The sequence below is a fragment of the Ailuropoda melanoleuca genome, chromosome 4 (genome assembly GCF_002007445.2).
Source record: "Ailuropoda melanoleuca isolate Jingjing chromosome 4, ASM200744v2, whole genome shotgun sequence".
Classification (NCBI taxonomy): domain Eukaryota; kingdom Metazoa; phylum Chordata; class Mammalia; order Carnivora; family Ursidae; genus Ailuropoda; species Ailuropoda melanoleuca.
In genome coordinates, this window is record NC_048221.1 from 115,256,321 (window position 1) to 115,273,064 (window position 16,744).

General features: G+C 40.5%; 2 protein-coding genes across 2 annotated transcripts in view; one reads left to right on the forward strand and one right to left on the reverse strand.

Annotated features, from left to right (window-relative positions):
• Nucleotides 1-9,743, forward strand: part of FEZ2 (fasciculation and elongation protein zeta 2) — a 49,589-nt gene extending 39,846 nt beyond the window's left edge. The window contains exons 5-9 of the mRNA XM_034657292.1: nt 346-477; nt 1,327-1,407; nt 3,549-3,624; nt 6,339-6,404; nt 8,826-9,743. Coding sequence (XP_034513183.1) covers nt 346-477; nt 1,327-1,407; nt 3,549-3,624; nt 6,339-6,404; nt 8,826-8,842 — 372 coding nt within the window. The 3' untranslated portion in view covers nt 8,843-9,743. The remainder of the gene's footprint in view (nt 1-345; nt 478-1,326; nt 1,408-3,548; nt 3,625-6,338; nt 6,405-8,825) is intronic.
• A 1,218-nt stretch (nt 9,744-10,961) lies between these two features.
• CRIM1 (cysteine rich transmembrane BMP regulator 1) overlaps nt 10,962-16,744 on the reverse strand; it is a 108,876-nt gene continuing 103,093 nt past the window's right edge. Inside the window, exons 11-12 of the mRNA XM_034657293.1 lie at nt 14,561-14,782; nt 10,962-13,406 (exon numbers count right to left, since the gene is read on the reverse strand). Of these exons, the coding sequence (XP_034513184.1) occupies nt 13,230-13,406; nt 14,561-14,782 (399 nt within the window). The 3' untranslated portion in view covers nt 10,962-13,229. The remainder of the gene's footprint in view (nt 13,407-14,560; nt 14,783-16,744) is intronic.

The window sequence follows — 16,744 nt, forward strand, 5'->3', positions numbered from 1 at the left end:
TTCCATAGATGAGAGAAATCATATGATAATTGTCTTTCTCTGCTTGACTTATTTCACTTAGCATTATCTAAGAGAGCTAGAGTCATAAATCTGCTTCTGCATTCGGTCTGTCATTTGGAATATTTCACTTTAAGTCATGAAAGAATGAAAGTGAAAAAGGCAAATCTTGTCTTGGTATCTCTGAGAAAATAATTGTGAGCTCATGGACCCTAAGAGCGTTTCAGGGACCTCCTGGCAGGGGTGCCTGGGCCACACTTTGAGAACCACTGGGCTAAACCATACATTCTTGAAAGCAGAGACCGTTGCCTTGGTTTTTCTCTTCTGTTCCTTGGGGCCTGGTAAATATTTGTTATATCAACTCCTCAAATGTGTTTACTGATTCAGCTTTCCTCTGTAAAAATCCAGAGAGAGCACCCATCTGGTGAATTGGGACTGAACTCCCTTTCCAGGATGCCTTCCTCCTTAATTAGTCACGCCGTAAGACTCCTTCTCAGGCCTTTGACTCAGCAGCCAGAGAGGTGCCACTGGACTCTTTTCCCTGTATCTGATGACATTGCAGACTGGTTACAAATCAAGATAAGTAGTTGAGGGAAAAAAATATTCCCTTTATAGCACAGTGAGTTCTAGGAAGTCTTGGAGGTTGCTGGGGGAAAGAAGCTAGAATCATTTCCTAGAAACAGAGTGGGAAAGTCTCTGAGCAAGTGTGAGGGGCCTGCTGGCACATGGGATCCACTTTGCTCTCCAGGAAGCATATGTGCTCTTGCAGTTTGAGTTTTCTGCACTGAGGCAATGAATGGCAGGTGGCTTGAAGAGCGAGCGAGTGGGAAGCCGTCCTCAGCTCTCCAAGCAACAGTGTTCTCATGTGCCAAATGTTATATTCATGTTTCTCCAGACTTGGGGTAGAAATCTGCAAACTTAGGCTGAAAATATGCATACTGTTAGTATTAAATTTACAGACTTTTGATAAAATGTAGATAAACAATATCAAAAGGTATCTTAAAAGTTACGCACTAAATTTTGCCTAAGACAAAGATGTGTACAACTTAGGATATTTACATTGGAGCAAATTTATTTATTGGCTGGGTGAGGAAAGTCTTCAGGAATATAGTAGCATAAAAGCAGTTGTTTTTGCATTTGACTTGCAAGGAAATGGAAGCAAAAACATGTTAAAACCAGCATGATTTTGACTGCTTTATCTGAATGAGTAGTGGCATTTTCTAACTGCTTGTCTCTTGGGCACATAAATCACTGTGGTGCATTCTTACTAATAGTCTTTGAACTTCTTTCTCTGTCCTTTTCTTCCGGGATGCATATTGCTGCCTTTAGCGCTTCAGCATGGAAGGGATCTCAAATGTCATTCAGAACGGCCTCCGCCACACCTTTGGAAATTCAGGTGGAGAGAAACAGGTGCTGGGTTATCCTTATTTTCCTCATTCTCTGCCTTTTCATTTCCTGTGTAAGTGAAGGTCCTGAAAGCTGGCAGTGTTACTAATTTACTAAGACTATTGCTTAAAAGAGAGAAGTGAAAGTTCATCATTTTTATAGTCTCGATAATGCATACAATTCCCTTTAGGAAAAAGCATCTTTCCAATTGGACAGTAGACTAAATGCACTCTTAATATATATTTCAGAGCTCCAATTTCCACTACCTTTAAACAAATTGCACTGACATAAGGAGTTGCATGTATAGCATATATAACTAAACTAGAATATACTACGCTAATTCTAAAAGTTTGAGAAGCAAGATGTCATTTTGCAGGGGGAAGAAAGCTGATGTTGCTGTCTTTCTGACTAGAGTTCTAGGTCAAACATGTCAGTAAGAGTATATATATCTTGCCTCCTTTTAAATGACATTCAGGTGTTTTTAAGGTGTATCGTGGTCAGCCAACTCACTTGTCTGCCAAGTGAGGCATGTGACATGATTTATACAAAATTATACCTGGATAGAAGTACACGGTCAAATGTGTAGCAATTTGCTTTATATTAACATTTTTGTGTAATGATTTAAGGGGGATCACGAATATGGGAAACACATCTACATGAATGAGTGTGCTTAAAATTACTTTTCACAGTTTGAAATTTTCACTTTACAGAGAAAACTTTCCAATGTAGCTCTTAAGTGAAGACTGAGAAAGTGTGCAGAATGTAGCTTTTGGCAGTTTATCAAAAGAAAGCATTTGAGGGTAGGGTTTTCACTAATAGTTTCTGTATTACCCCAAGAAGGGCAATAATCAATATTAAATAATTCTTCACATTGACATTTCCAGGTCCATTAAGGGATGGTCTAAATTTATTTATTTATTTTTAAATTCTGGCACCTCTACCTCTCTCAGACTCACAGGATGGCAAAATAGCTTCCAGACTGACCCACACACACCAGTGGGACAGGAAGGCTGAGAGCGTAGCCGGGTAGCGTGCTGGCCGGACGCAGCTTCCTGATGCTCTCAGAGGCCAGCTTGCCTGACACGCTATTTGTGAAGCCCCGGGGGGGCCTGTTTCTGGCTTCCTGTGTATTCTTCACAGAGAAACATTCGGTTCTACAATTGGGTATCACCTTGGAGAAGTCTACACCAAAAAGATGGTGGGAATTGTTTCTTAAACATGGAGTAATTCACTTTTCCGTACCTAGGGAGCCAGTTCCTTGTCTTTTGATTATGAGGTCACCCAAGGATGAAATCACTCACGGAGGGTTAGGAATAGAGCGGAGATTTAGAGCAAGGACTAAGTAATGGGTGGTTCTCAAAAGATTCTGAGTGAAAAACAGATCTTCAGAGGAACACATGCAAACCACAGTGAATTATATAGTTTTTGGTGGAGTGGTCAGAATAGGAACATCTGGACAATAATTTTTAGATTCTGCTTTCATGGGACGTATTTATAGGCCGTAACTCTGATACTTGTGAGCCTTTATGGTAGTGAACGAGGCCATTTGTCTCAGTATCAGATGTGAGTTTTTATTATTCAGTAGGCCATTCTCTCCTTTCACTTTTCTCTTTTCCTTTAATGCCTTTAAACATCCTAAATAATTTCAAATAATAATAATAATACACTTCTAAAATTGGTATGTGTGTCTATGTTAGCTTCTGGAAGAAGCTGGTATGTGTTTTTTAAAGTTGTCAAGTTATCCACGTGACCGTTTTGTTCAACCTGGAAAAAAATGGTCTGAAACAGAATTATTTGGCTGTTGGGTATGATTTGGTTTATGCAGAACTGTTACAACTACGTATTTAGTGTTAAATTACTATTTTCAAAGTATGTTGAAAATATACAAGGAGAATAAGACTTTAATAATGAACAAATTGAACAGATCACCCTCAGACCTACTTTTGTGAAATTTTCAATAACAGAAAGGTGAAAAAAATGGATAGCTGTGTTAACATTGGGCTGGAATGAAGCAGATAGAGGTGGGCAAAAAAATGAGCTCCTGCTGAGATAGTAAGATACCTTGTGTTTCATGTTATAAAATGGACCTTTAGTAACTGTATCAAATTTTTGCAGATAAGGTCATTCAGATTTAAGGATTTTTTTTTTTTTTTTTGACTTGGCAGTACTTGACAACAGTCATTCCGTATGAGAAAAAACATGGACCACCATCTGTTGAAGATCTTCAAATATTAACAAAAAGTGAGCAAAGACGAACTTTTACCGTATTTACTTTTGCTGATTCTAAATACTGATTTTGGTTGGTTGATTGTTGCTGTTTTGTTATTGTTTTCTTTTGTCAATTTAGGGTAGTAAATGATGGATGATGACATTATTTATTGTGAATGAAATCGTGGATGGCTTATAACATCAAACATGACACTAAATCCTGAGCTGATTTGTATTTTTTTGTGCTTTTTCTTACCTTTTGAAATATTTACAAGCTGAACTTTTGAAGCAAAAAATGTAACTTGATTCTCCATCATCTCTTGGTTGTTTAAGAACATATCATTTATCAATAAATAAGGTCCTTCATGGATCATCTATAAATACGACTGTTAGTAACTCAATAGGAAAGATTTAGAATGTGGCCTAAAACACTCTCCTTTCTTAGGAATGTAGAACCCCGAATCCAAGGTAATAGTCATGGGTAGAATTTGAATTGATGGTAATATTTTAAGAAGGGTCATTCAGCAAATATTAAAAAGGCCTACTCTGTGCCAGGCTGCGTTCTGAACATTGACATACTTCAGTGAACAAAGCAGACAAAAATACTCCACCTTCAGGAGGCTTGCATTTTAAAATAATTTGTTAGACTTAAATACACATTCCATTAAATGAGCCATGAATTCTGGTTCTATCCCTGTTATTTACAGTGATATCCTTGGATGTTACTTACTTTCCTCATGGTCACGATGAACAACAAGGATAAAAATATTTGCTACGTGTCCCTTGTAGTAAATAAATTAACATATGTGTGATTTGGGGTAAGTCAGTTACTCAGCTTTGTTTTTGTGGAAGGGACTGGATTTGCTGACCTGTTAGGTTCTTTCTAACTGTAAATATTTGTAATAACTGCTGATTAAAGAGGGAGCCAAATGAGAGGGAATCACAGGAATGGATATTGGTGATGAGACCTATTTTGGAGTTTAGGTAGGGATATGGAGGCGTGGAGGGGGTGAACGCAAGGGGCTGCCTGCCTGCTACCTGAAGCTGTTATTGTGAACAATACTTTTAAAGCCTTTTATACTAAAATATGGACAAATCAAGTGATGCTAGCAAGTCTAAAATAGAGAATGAAGAGATTCACTGGGTGGCCAGCCCTCTGATTTTCTGGAGAAACTCACGATGTTATGAGTGTCCAAGACCACACAGGGGAATGGTTAATTACAGGGCTGGATCTCTTAATTCCTAGTCGACTCTACTTTTTAATAATGTGACCTTATGGCATGTGATTTCATATAGAACTGAAAATAAATCTAAAACATGATGGGAAGCAGAAATACTGAACAGAGTAGCCCTCTCAGAAGGGGCCATAAATATTGCCTTGGAAGCCAGGAATTACTGAAAGACCTCGGCTTCTCAGATCAAGGACAAACATACTTGGCCAAACCAAAGTCATTATAATTCCCACAGCACAATGTCCTCAGGCTGATTCTTAGATGATGTATTTGTAGACAGACACCATTTGGAATCTCTGGCTAAGTGAACATGTGTAGGGGGTATGAATGAATGTCCAAGTTAGTATGAGTTTCACTTTGTGAAAGAAAGAAGTGGTTATCTCCCAAAAACCTGGGGGGAGAACTGGAGGCTGTGGTGCCATCACTGTGTAGATGTTAGCCACAGGAGAAGCCCTGGGGAGATGGGGTAGCATTTCTGGTTATGTAGCGTTCCTCATAAAAGCCACTGGAAGTGCACAGCAGTAGTAGTAACAATGAGAATAATGTTAGTTGTGTTCATAAATACAGCTAATGCTCACATAGCATGTATTTTGTAAGTCCTTCACATTTGAATTAGTTACTTGGTAATCACAACAAGCCTTTGAGACTGGTCAGATGATGGTTCTCATTTTACAAATGAGGAACTTGGTGCACTGGGTGTTTAAGGAACTTGCTCAAAGTCCCACAACTAGGAAGTGGGAGAGCCAGGGTTTAAGCCCAGGTTGACTAATGTGCCTTTTACACCATGTTGTTTTGTCCTCTGTCTGGGGGCAAAGAGTGCGGCATTTTCCCCAGGATGCTCTGGGGAGAATACAGTGCAAGTGTAGCATTTATTCATGTGTTTATGTGTACCTGGGGGGCCTAGAGTTTTAACCACCCCGATAGCTGACTTTTCTATTCATCTCAGAGATAAAATTATCAGTTTTCCGTTGGGCTGAGGCTAACATGCCAAGGTTCCTCCGTAGTATAGAAGCACGCAGCCTGGCTGGGTGCTGCTCTGCGAGGTCTATTCTTTGTTTTGGTCTTTTACAGTTTCCAAGAAGGCTGACAGACATGCTTCTTGGAGAATGTAGCTAAGTAGTCATTCATCTAAGACGTTCTCCAGCTTGTGAGATTTGCAGACTGAGGTTTTCCTGCTCCCCAGGGCCCCCGGAAGTGCTCATGATGGGACCTTGCTTTCCAGTATTTATGACAAACGTGAGGCTCTGTGTAAATAACCTGATTCCTCTTTCCTGGGGTCACTGTTTGTAAGTTTTAAATCAGGGAGATGAGTCTCAGATAATAGGAATGTTCTCGCCTGGATAAGGACATAACTACAGTACGTTCTTGAGCATTTGTGGTGGTATTTCCATATCCAGAAAAACAATAATTTGCATGGATGGGTTATACCATATAATTAATTAAGGCTACAATGTAAACGAGATTTTTGATCTGAATTTAAAACTGTTGCTTGTCTTTCTCTCCTATATTTTGCAGTTCTTTGTGCCATGAAAGAGGACAGCGAAAAGGTTCCAAGCTTGTTAACTGATTATATACTGAAAGGTGAGTTTTATGGTGTTGTGTGATGGTTGGGAAGTTTTGATGAGTCAATGAATGCATCATCTTGCTAACAGATTAGAAAATAACTTCCAAACACACTTTTATCAATGTCATTTGTGCAGTGAGGATAGATGCATGGCTTACTTATGCTACTCACATTATGAATTATGGTATATAAAATTCAACTTTTATTTGGGGTCTTGAGCTGGTGGAAATAAGTTGCGTAAGTCAGTTGTAAGCATGGAGGTAGGCAGTGGAGGAAATACTATGGAGACATTCCCACAATTATGTGAATCTGAGGTGTTGACTAACACTGGGAGGGGGTGAGTAGGGTGGTCTCTGCCATCCTGAGGACAATAGAAAGGGAAGGCCAGATTGTGAGGATGGATGAAAGAGGGGACAGTCAAATCAGTGAAAGTCCCAAAGGGAGTATGAAAGGGACTGTAGTAAGGGGCAGGGAGGGGAGGGAGAAAAAGTGGATTCCCATCAACTAGGACAGTGAAAAATGAGCCATAAATCTTAGCAAGATCAATATCACAGGTTGGGAACAGTGACGAGGCAAGGGAAGGTCATTTGAGAAGTTCATGAGGTCACTTACTTTGCTCAGGAAAGAACAAAATTTGGACGATAAAGAGGGAACTGATGAACTTATTTAATTATAGGCAAAACTAATACTTTTCAATGAAATTATTTTCTATAAGGCAGCAGTTATTCAGGTGACGGATTTTCCAAGCATCACAAAATGCACCCTATACGGTGTGATCCAATATTGAGAGCAATCCTGTTCTGGTAACATTTTCCTTTGGGTTCTCTCTCTCCTCTGTCAGAGTTGCTGGCTGAACCATAGGAATGTTGGGATTTCTGAGATGTTAGGTAACTCAGATGGGACGTTTCTTCAACCATAGCTTCGTAAAGAGGGAACCTCAGAATGTACTGGGAGCTCAAAGTGAGTGATACATTAAGTATCACCTGTAAGAGACTTGGAGTGGAGCCAGTCACTAGTAGGTTAGGGGTGGAGGGAGGGGTCTGAAAAGAATAAATTGAATTTTTACATAAGCTGTGTTCTTCTGATGGAGGACTTTCTCTTCCTATTACATTCTGAATTTTCCTTTTTAATACCTGACACCTTTGTTTGCTTTTATGTTGTGCTAGCATTGGTATGAAGCCTGGATTGTTCTGAGGTTTGTTCTTACAGATGTGAAACAGGAATGAGATAAACATAAAGAACATGTCTTAATTTTTAATTATAGTGGGTCCCTAGGGCACTACCACGAGCCCCAGAGACAGAATGGGCTTCGGAAGCATTCTCTGGCTATTTTATCATTTGACTGCATGGAAGAATTTTATGACCCAGAGAACAGAGTGCTCTCAGGGCAAATGATGTTGGAGTTTTTCCTCTGAAAACCCAGGCCTGTAACTGAACCTATACCATGTGCCTTCGGGAAGCAGCACTTACCTAATTCTGTGCCCCACGCTCCAGCCCGTGAGCCAGGCCTGTCTGTACTGGAGCTGCCTCTCTCTTGAGCTGCTTGCGTGCATGTGTTTGGCTTTGTCTCGGCTTTATGAGGACTGGGTGGAAAAGAGGCTAGGGTTCGGACCAAGGTGGTGACTCAGTGGTCCGAGCAGTGAGTAGGCCTTTGTGTGATGCTCAGAGGTGTTCAATCGCGTGGGAAGATATGGATGGGGGTATGCAGACAGGGGGTGACTGGAAATGCTCTCTTCCACCCATCCTGGAAGTCCACAGCCAGTCAGCGATTCCTCTACCTGGGGCAGGTGGTGGTGGTGGGGGGGTCCTGCTCAAGGGAAAACTTTCCTTCCGCTTTCTTGATGGGACTTCCTCATAGTTGTTGTAACAACAAAGACTATAGCTTGGCTGCTAAATGTTCATTTTAATGCGAAGGTATGAAATGAAAGAAGGTAGAGAAGTGGCCTCATGTGGCCTGAGAAAGGTGGGATGGATGCTGTATGGGCTCCTTAAGCTTTTTCTTGCACCTGCTGAATGGCCCAGCTGTGGCCTGCTGCCACCCCGGCCTCCACGTTGTACTGAAGGCTGGCAATGTAGACAGTGCTGCTGTGTGTGTGCAGACTTGCACCCTTCTTTCACTTCCTGGGGAGCTTCTTGGCTGTGTTACAAGCCTGACGGTATAGGGCTAACATTATGGGTTCTTCTAAGTGTATCCTAAGAGACATGGCCTTTCGGTATCTCATTTCTGGGCAATTTTAATAAATGTTTCTTGAGAGAACTTTTCAGTGTTGGGTGTAGCCTTTTCAAACCTTTTTTTAAAAAGTTGCTACTGTAGATGTGTGCACTGTTCGTTCTCATGATTTAATAGTATATTTTATATACATATAAATGTATATATACCTTGTGTAAATATATACAAAATCTACCTTTCTATTTAAAGGTGTTTCTTCTTCTTCTAGTTCTGTGTCCTACATAGGGCAGCATCGCGTCAGAAGCAGCTTTCTTCCGTGGACTGCAAGCTTGATTTCGTATAGCATTGTTCTGAAAGCCGGCTACCGTTCCCTTCTTGCCATTGGAAACTCAGCACACTTGAACTTGGGTTTGTGATTCAGTATTACTAGATCACGCTTTCACTAATTCTTTGTATTATGAACCAAGAGAATTATGGCACTGTTCTGAATTCTAGAGGTGTTTTTGTGTTACATACTAACAGTTACGAGCTCTTGTCCAACTTTGTAGAGGAAGGGGGAGTCACATTTGTGCATGCGCAGTTATATTTTTCCTGAGCTGACAGTATGCCCAGTTGAGTTTTTATGGCTTTCTAGAGCTGAACTGCACTGAACTAGATTAAAGCAGTGAGATTTATATTGTAGCTGTTTGGTGGTGGTGAGAACCGACGCCGATCTTTTTAAGGGGACTGTCAGGATAAATTTTACCTAATCAGTATTGTGCAAGGAGACTGAAAGGGAAACGAGGGCTTTTCTTGGAAGAAGCGGAAGCAGAATGTGTGGAAGGCCCAGTGGGGAGAGGGCTGATGTTGGAGGTTGTTGCGGGCTCTACCACTGTTCGGAACTTAACCATTAAGTTGTCATTCACTTTCAGAACTTTGTATTGTTGACCTGTGGGTGTTTATATGTTTTGCTTCCCATGTTTGCGATGAAGGGTCCTTTACATGGAGTTTGTGTCCTGTGAGGTGCTTCCGTGTCTGCGCAGCCGCCCCCCGCCCCCACTCCTTTTCTGTCCTTCATGCCAGAGTGTCCTCCCCAAGTGCTACTCGGGGAAGCAGCTACTCATCCCTCCGGCACTGGTCCTGAAACACTTTTCTGCCAGTTCCAGTCAAGTCATTGGCATTTAATAAATGATGGAAAAGAGGGTAATACATGTTGGAGAGATTTTTTTGTTTTTGTTTTCGTTGTATTTCTTAAGATTTTTCTTTCCTTGCAGTGCTAGATTCTTCCCTTTACTGTTCTACACGTTGTCCATGACTACAGTGTGTAAGCTGGTGAACCCCTGATTAGCTTCATGATGCTCAGGAGGGGAGAGACTTCCAGGTTGCCCTCGGTTGCTGTGGAATGATAGAAGTCCTCTTTTCTGGGTCTGTGAGACATTCCCCACAGCTCTGGCAGCATCCTCCCTCAGACCACAGGAGTGTGGGAAGAGTTACAGAAGACGTATCGGGGGGCTTTAAAATTCCACTTCAACTTCTGTGAGCACATAAGGCCCATCCCTAGCCCTCATTCCACTCGGTAACTGGGACACCGGGGCTGCAAAGGCAGCCGCTCCGTTTGGAGTTGGAGGCCGGCTTCGCGTCTCCGTGGTTACGTGGGGGTATGTGGAACTTGAGCTAGTTTTCTTGTTTTGTCGGTGCCTTATTTGATAATGACTCTGTGAGACTTACTTACTTACTTACTCGCTCCTTGCCCTCAAATTGATGGAGATGCATACATACATAATACAGTTGATAACTTCAACTAAATTGATCCAAATTTGTAAAAATTTTGCCTATACTAAGGAATTATCACTTTAGGAGGCATCCGAGAGTCAAAAGAAGTCCTTGCGGATATTTTTTTGGAAGATTCAACAGCTTTCTGTTTGTTTGTAGTTTAGTTTATTCTTAAGTTGATGCTTCTGGAATGTATGAAAAAGTTTTTTTTTTTCTTCTAACTCCCAGTCCCCTAATAATGAGATTTCTGATTTGTTTGATAAATTTGCTTCTTCAGTGGTAAACTACCAGTGTTTCCCCCCTTGGCCCTTTTTGCACGCATGATGAATGGATTTTGATACCAGTGAGGAGAGGACGAGCAGGTTTCTGATTGATTTGTGACTCTCCCTAAGAGCAGCATCAAAGCGCCCTTGACCCCGAGATGGGATTTTTTTACGAGGATTTGCAGGGCAAGGCCTGCCCTCCGAGAGCAGCCCCAGACCTGCTGGGGTCTGGAGGGTCATCATCAGCCGACAGCCTTAACACACACAGACCTTTAGTCCTTTTTGTGATTGAGACTCAAAGTGCTGATTTTTTGTCAAGAACCCAGTTGCAAATAATTCCCTCATGGCTTTGTGGTCTGAGGAAAACAAAACAAACCATAGAACCCCAGTGCACTCCAAGTGCCATATATCTGTTTTATTCTTCAGGAAATTATATTTGTTTTTCTTTTACAAGAGCACAACAGGAACCAAAGTAAAAGAGTAATAGATACAGCACTCAGAATAAATCATATCTTTAAAATAATAATAAAAAAATTTACACCTCGTCCTATATCCTGTTAGTATTTTCATAATATGGCCATGATTGAAAAAACAAAAAGCAAGCATTTACAATTTTTTTGATAGATTTTTATGCCAGGAATGGATTAATTGTTGACAAAATTTTATACTAATCAGGCTGATGTAAATCTATTTTGGTAACATCATATCATTAACAAATTTATTTTGGAAACAGATACAAAATATTGCCCCTTGATAATAAATCTTTTTTTTTCTTTGATGCAAACAGCTAGAACACCTTTTTCTTTTCCTTTTGATATTCTAAGACAAAAAAAATGGTTAATCTTCAGATTAATAAATTAGGTCATTATAATAATAAATTAATTTTTTTTAAAGTTCAGCAACCTCTGTCCAAGTATTTACAACAATACTTGAAAGTTCCTTTACAAAACAGAACACATTTTCTTTTCACATTAAGCATACTGGGTATCTGTGTCTTTCACAACAAGCATTTTAAAAAGAAAAATCAATGCACAAATGGGTAATTAGTATAAAAGTGCTAAGAGCTGTTTGAAAAGTTAACACTATAGTATACAGTCAGTTATATCTGAGGCAAACTACAACAAACTTCCAGCTTATTATGGACAATATTCCAGTAGTTGTTTCAAACAGTTGTTTGAAGAAAAAAAAAAAACCCAGGAGCTGATTAGTGAGGCAGATAAACTGCCATCAATGTTTCTGGCCAGTGAGCAAATTGAAAACCAACAGAGAGCATATCCAAATGAGGAAGAAGATTTTAATAAAGGAATACCTTCTCCATAGCAGGTGTGATGCTGACTGCACAAGGCGTGTGCATACGCACACTCATACTCACACACACTCAACACACACATCTTACTTCCCAATTAAACTGCAGGTAGAATGAAATTTTGTGTTCTTAAAAATTTGTAGGTGATCAAAAGCATTGATATGGAATGCCTGTTTGTCTTTGTTCTGGTTAAAATCTCATAAAAATACATTCAACAGGAAAACATAAATGTATGTGTATAAATATATATGCATATATATTATATACACACGCACACAAATACTTTTGTTTTTTTGAAGCATAAGATAGTTACATAAATATTCCTATAATTGCTAACGTTTGAGGCGGCATATTTTTTTTTGAGCTTCAACAAAGGTGCTTGAATAATATACAATTAAAATGTAGTAGTATATACGGAAAAAAAAAATCCCCAAACAGTCCTTTTTAAAAAAAGTTTTTTCTTAAGCTAGAGCTTCAACAAAAACTATGAACAACCAACAAGAGAACAAAGCCACGAGAGACAATGAAGTACGGCCCCTGGAAATACCTGGTGTCCTTCGCCCTCTCCCTCCTTCCTGCCATGCTGTAAGAAAAGCTCCAGTGCTCGCATCAAGAAATGACTTAGGTCTTGTTCACTTGCTGACTCTGCTAGGAACTGGCTGATTGGCTTGGAAGAAAACAAAAGCAGCAAAAAGTATAACTGTCTATCTCCATGATAACCTGCGTCTGAGAAATGCCGCAGCGCATCTCTCCTGCTTCCTCACCGCCCACCGCAGTGTGACTGTATAGGAAAGAAACTCGTGGCTTTAGCCCGGGGATGGCTAGCGACAGGTGCGGGTGCGCTGTCTGCAGTAAGGTGGCTACGGCAGCTGGATCGCAAGGCCTTTGTTTCCCTGCTCACTCGGGCCCGAGCTTTGAAGCAACCAGTGCAGTCTTCAGAGCAACAGGAAAAAAAGTTCCTCTGGGACACTCAGCTGCTTTTATTTTAACTGCATTTCTCTCCCCGAGCCCAGCTGACCAATCTGCCTTCCCAACACCACCCTCCCAACCCATCTCCCCAAACTCACTGTCCCCGCCCCCAGATATCTCTACAGCTATATTACAAGCAAATATATCTTAGCAACTTTAAAAACTTTGGTTCTAAGAAAACACTTGGTCAGTTATCTTGAGGAAAGTGGGAATGCTTGTTCTGCACACTGCCGTAGACAGAGCCCAGCCCGTAAGTTCTTAGCGCTGTACATCAAGTCACAATCCAAAACGATCCACTAAGCAAGTGCACAAATTCTAGTTTACTTTTAAAAGCAGATTTAGTTGTTTTCTGTCTTTCAAAACCTCACCCACGTCCCCTTCTTCACACGGTCTGGTAGAAGTTATCCGCCTGCAGGTGGTTCTGTTTCTGCATGCTATAGAAGCCACTGAACCTGGCGTCCGGCTCGGCAATTCTTAGCATTCTCTGCGAGCTGTCCGCCGGGGCTCGGCTTCCTTTCTTGCAGTCCACAGACACCAGCTGATTGTTTAAGGAAGAAGGCTATTAAACGACAGGAGGAAAAACCACGAAGAATTAGCTATTTTACATATTTTAACACATTTAGTCCCGACTCATGTGAGGTGATAGCTTCGCGGGACAGTGACGGGCAGACCGGACATGGCATCTACACCCTCTTCTGGCACCAGCGGTAGTTCCGTTAGGGATCCTGCCTGACTGTGTTTAAAAGTGAACTGTCCATAAACTACGTCAACAGGAGTGGATGAAGGAACTGAGAAGAGAGATTGGTGAACCCACGTAACTATTTTCAGATCCTTCACGTGCAGGCTAGTGCTTACAAGGGTTGAAGGATTGGGAGTCACCAGGTAGGCAGATTTTAAAATCAACAGACCACTTTAAATCGCTTGCTGTATAAAAGGGCCAGCCCCCGTCCTTAGCCAGTCACTCCGTGCACGTCATGAGCTGGTCTCTTTTCCCAGCTTTGTGCTGTGGGGACTGGGTCTTGCTCAGCACCGTGTCCTGACCCCTCAGGTGCCCAGCAGAGGCAGTGCCCAAAGAGTATTTCTTGAAAGAAATCAGAGGCCGGAAAAGCATCTGACAGGAATTTTATATGGAAGAGTTATCTAGATGGTAAACTGGATTAAAATAATTATTCAAGCTGTTTTCAGTTCTTAAGGCTATATGATTTTTTTTTTAAAGGCTAAAACTAAATGTAAAAAGTAGACTTAGGGTTGGAAAGAGTCATGACTTTTCCCTTTAATGAAAATGAATTTTCTTAGCTTTTAAAATAGGCTGATTGGACAAGTCCAATTGGACTGGGCTGGTGCCCTCTCTCTAGGATTTCTTTCCCAATTCTAAGCTGATAGATCACAGAAATTTAAGTTTTAATTTCTAATATAAACAATCACTTTGGAATCTATCCAGAAGTATTTCTTTTTCTGAAAACTTTAAATCCAGAACACTGGGTATGTGGACGGTCAGGATCCACTAACCAGTGGATGATGGGTAATTCGTCCAGGGATTGCTCCAGCCCCGGGCAAGTCCTCTGAACTCGCCTGTTGTGCATCTGAGGCCATGAAGACCAGAGCAACATTGTCACTGGCTGATACAAAAGACATCAAGCAACGTAAGGAAATGGAAGCATGCAAGCTTTCCTAGTTCGGTCACTCAAGAGACAAACTTTTCCAGGACAATACCTTAGTTGGTGTTCGATACCAGCAAAGCAGCGGTATCCACTGTTTCTTCTGATTGATGAACAGGAATGCTATTATTGTAACAGAGAGGACGATTATTATGGGAACCACGACTGAGGCAATGGAGTCCAGTGAAGAATCTTCGCCTGAATGCAGTCTGTTGTTATCTCTGTAATCCACCTGCAGGTGACCCATGTCTAGGAGAGAAACAGAAGTATTTAGTACCTACACAAGAATTTTTAAGGATTATTTTAGTTATACTGCAAATGGAGATCAACGGCTTGGTTTCATTTCTTCTCAATGCTTGCAGGCTAAACATGATTCAAATGTAATGATCCAAAGAGCTCTTACGAGAGGGCAGAGCTCTTAGGGATGGATGTGAGACAGGAAATATTAGGGTGAGAAGGTTAATAACTGGGCAGGATGAAGCTGGTTCTTGCTAGCCAAGAAAACAAATTGGCATGTAGACTTTATGAATGGACTAAAACTAGATTACTGAAAGTATTTTGATTAACGTTAACCTATGTGGTCTTCCCTAAGATTCGGAAGCAGAAACATTAGCTTTAGCTCCCTGCTTACCAGCAAATAGGAGACCAGGACAAAGTATCTTCTTGGACTCACCAGAGTAACAGCCAAGACTAATTACTAGTGTAACAGTAAAAACTAAGCCAGAATCAAGAATTTGGTCTTTTGGTTGATACTCTGGTTTACTGAGCTCTAAGCAAAAATGCCTCCTTCTTCATAAACTTGTTGAAAACTCACTAGGTCTATTAGATCATTTTCCTGCCTTAGTTAATATATTGCACGAGGGACAACATTTAATTTTGTCCTTATGAATGCAGGTCTTTCTACTGCTTTAAATCCTCATTCTTGCCATGGATATTGCAGAGATCACAAGGTTAACTCTCTACTAATCAGGAGCACTCCCTGGAAGTTTCTCTACTTTTCTTTCAAATAAACCACTGTGGTCAGGTTGTCTAAACGCATCAAAGACCAAGTTAGTGAAAGACAACAGCAATTACACAATCAAAAAAAGTTGCTCTTAAATTGTTCTGGAAACTCAGCTTGTCGTAGCACAGCTTTGTGATATTAAGACTGTCTAAGGTTTAAAAATCAGATTTTTATTAGTATGCTTCTTCCTGTGTGTGTGTGTGGGGGGGTTTGGGAGGATGGGGAGAAGAGGACCTTCCTAGTCATTCCATCCAGTGTAGATGGTAATACTTTATAAGAAGTTGGAAAAAACCTCATATTATATCAGCAGCAAGACAAATGCCTAAGGTCAAATTTATTTATTGATAAATTCGGGTTTTAAATACGCAATGAATAAAAGGAATGGATTTTTGCCTTACCACATTCCAAATGATAATGGTAACTGGTTTTAGGAAGGTATGTCATACAAGGAAATTGAAAAGTAAATTAAGGAAAATTTAGTGAAAGGAAAAGGAAGCTTCAAGTCTATTTATAAAATTTAGTCCTTAAGTTCTGTTTTGATGCAAAAAGCAGGCCATAAAATTGAGCTTTGGGGTTCCTAGCAGGCAAAGCAAAAATGGTAACAAGTGTCATCAACAAGATTACAATGTCTTCAAGGTTAAAAAATAATCTTGCTTAGGAGAAGTATAAATTTTCCTGCTACTGACACATGAGGAAATACCTCCTCAGGGACTTTGTAACAGAGATACTAAGTAATGCACAGGTCCTCAATACATTGCAGTAAATAAGGCTGTTCTTGTGACCCAAGCCAAGCATCTAGAACAGTGTGTGGCACAGAGGAGGCATGAATACTGATTCACTGAATGAATGTAAATGTAATGATAAAGCACAATTCAGTCACAGCAATTATACAGGTAGCCAAAACACTGGGTCCAGGAATTAGGCACTCTGGTTATCTGGCTTGATTTAAAGAAGCATAACCTTCAGTATATCCAGAGTAACAACAGACCATTAATCTCTCAAGCAATGAACACTGCTTCTCCCAAAAGATATAAAAATTGCATAGCATTGATTTTGAGACTCTCCTTGGAGTAGACAGGAGGCAGTGTTGAGTCACGGCTAAGAGCAGGCTTATACTCTTGATCAAGAAGTCCACTTTTATTTTTTTATTTTTGTATGTTTTTAAAAGATTTTATTTATTTATTTATTTATTTGACAGAGAGAGACAGCCAGCAAGAGAGGGAACACAAGCAGGGG